At 43.1% G+C, this 2,500-nt stretch overlaps 1 protein-coding gene across 1 annotated transcript in view; it reads left to right on the plus strand.

The window, feature by feature from the left end:
- ern2 (endoplasmic reticulum to nucleus signaling 2) overlaps nt 1–2,500 on the plus strand; it is a 22,516-nt gene that overhangs the window by 4,253 nt on the left and 15,763 nt on the right. The window contains 4 exon segments of the mRNA XM_053229975.1: nt 192–309; nt 1,229–1,262; nt 1,860–1,932; nt 2,026–2,098. Of these exon segments, the coding sequence (XP_053085950.1) occupies nt 192–309; nt 1,229–1,262; nt 1,860–1,932; nt 2,026–2,098 (298 nt within the window).

Below are 2,500 nucleotides of genomic sequence, written 5' to 3' on the forward strand. Positions count from 1 at the left end.
TATGAAAGATTTATAGCATTTCTTTTCAACGGAGGTTCAGTTGCCTCTCGTAGTACTTCTTTGAGAAAAATCAGTAACGGTTTAACCCAAGTGGCACGGGTAACATTATAACCCAAGCGGGTTGGTTAACACCCTAACCCTAATCTCTCTCTCTCTCTCTCTCTCTCTCTCTCTCTCTCTCTCTCTCTCAGTGTGAAGGAGGGAGCTCTGTCACTCTCCCCGAGTCTCTACTCTTCGTCTCCACACTAGATGGGAGTCTACACGCCATTAGCAAACAAACTGGAGACATCAAATGGACTCTGAAGGAAGGTGTGTGTGTGTGTCTGTGTGTGTCTGTGTGTGTGTGTCTGTGTGTGTGTGTGTGTTTGTCTTGTGCACACGTACCTGAAATGTACATCTTTATTAATTTTAGCTTCGCACTTTTACACTTAATCAATATGTCACGAGTGAATATCAGCACAGCTGTGATGTGGCTGTAGGCACAGAGCCGCAGGTAATCGCAGGTAATCGCAGGTAATCGCAGGTGATCGCAGGTAATCGCAGGTGATCACAGGTAATCGCAGGTAATCGCAGGTGATCACAGGTAATCACAGGTAATCGCAGGTAATCGCAGGTAATCGCAGGTAATCGCAGGTGATCGCAGGTAATCGCAGGTGATCACAGGTAATCGCAGGTGATCACAGGTAATCACAGGTAATCGCAGGTAATCGCGGGTAATCGCGGGTGATCGCGGGTGATCGCAGGTGATCGCGGGTGATCGCAGGTAATCACAGGTAATCGCAGGTAATCGCAGGTGATCACAGGTAATCGCATGTAATCGCAGGTAATCGCAGGTGATCGCAGGTAATCGCAGCCGTGCTGATATTCAGTACAGCAGCATGATTGCGAGTGTGATATTGCTTTTATACAACAGTTTTATAAACAAGAACTTAATATAGAGGAACTGACATTTCAGACACAATATGGTCAAATATTTTGTTTATTTTTGCTCCGTCAACCAAAATAGTTCCCAAAGAAGCTGGATAGCGTGTTGCGTGTTGCCATGGTAACACACAGACTAACTAACAGTAAGTGTAGTAACAGTTTCAGTGTGATGAACTGTTGCTGGAAGTGGAGTGATACACACTAAATATCAGATTAGTGGGCTGCTGTATGATAAAGTATATATTATAGAGATAAAGTATGTTAAGCAGGAAATGACCTCATTGTGTTTTCATTTCTTTACCAGATCCAATCATCCAAGTTCCGGTTTATCTGCGGGAGTAAGTGTGTGTGTTGTCTTCACATCTGTCCAACTCGCTCTGCATTTGGCATGTGCTGATCATCAGGAATGTGAGATATTGTGATATGCAGCATGAGGGCAGCCGTCTTCTAACACTTTCATCTAACCTGAAGACGGCATTGCATTTATTTATTGATTGATTGATTTATTTATTTATCGCACCAGATGAATGTAATTTCATGTAGTTTGGTTCACACTAGCAGCTATATGACAGGAGAAGACGAAACCACGGTTATGTTTTTCTTCCATTTTTCAGCGTCAGACAGTAAATTACAGGAAGGAAGTAAAGTTGTCAGAGGGAAGAAGAAACTGGAGAACCGCTGTAGGGTTGTTCCGAGGAATCATTCATTTGGATTTGTCACTTTACAGCATCATAGCTAATTTGCATAGTACTGAGAAAATCTCAGTTCTGTCGCTGAAATCGCAGCTCTGTATAAATAAATAAATAAATACTGGCCTGTCAGTTTGGCGCTAGTGTGAACGCAGGGTAACAAGCCGACATTACGCTTATCCATCTTACTGATCCCTGAATGTTCACCAGAAACGTGAGACACGTAATCTGTTTGTCTGCGTTCAGACCAGGTTTCCTGCCCGACCCCAACGATGGCAGCCTGTACGTGTTAGGAGATAAACACAAACAGGGTCTAATGGTGAGTATCCTGATTGCTTCTGTTTCTGTCAGTGTGTGTTATTTGTGTGTGTGTGTGTGTGTTAGTTATGAGAGATTTCTCTTTTCTGTGCAGAAACTTCCCTTCACTATTCCAGAGCTGGTTCAGTCGTCTCCCTGCAGAAGCTCGGACGGCATCCTGTATACAGGTAAACACCTGAGTCAGAATCCCTCAGCTACCAAAGAGCGGACCTGCTGACCTTCACGCAGTTTACACAGGAGCTGTGTGTTTTAACATCGGAATACGCTGCTATCATTTATTCCTCAAAAATACACCACAAGTCTTCTTTTTTCCATCCAATAAAAGCTGATGAGCCAATCAGCATACGAATCTGGAATGATTGACAGTTGCGTAGGTGTTCTGAAATCTCTGATATTAACAAATGCTCTCTGGAAGCCCCGCCCCCTTCTTCCGTTTTACATTAGTCGCCTGCTGTGTCACTTTTTTGTGACTGTAAATTTAAAAAAATCGAATAGCAGGTGAAGATTATGGTCCACATGCTCCATAGTTCACTTATGAAAACATCTAAAAAGTGTAAATCTGTTCTTTT

This window comes from Pangasianodon hypophthalmus, chromosome 26, assembly GCF_027358585.1.
Source record: "Pangasianodon hypophthalmus isolate fPanHyp1 chromosome 26, fPanHyp1.pri, whole genome shotgun sequence".
Taxonomy (NCBI): Eukaryota; Metazoa; Chordata; class Actinopteri; order Siluriformes; family Pangasiidae; genus Pangasianodon; species Pangasianodon hypophthalmus.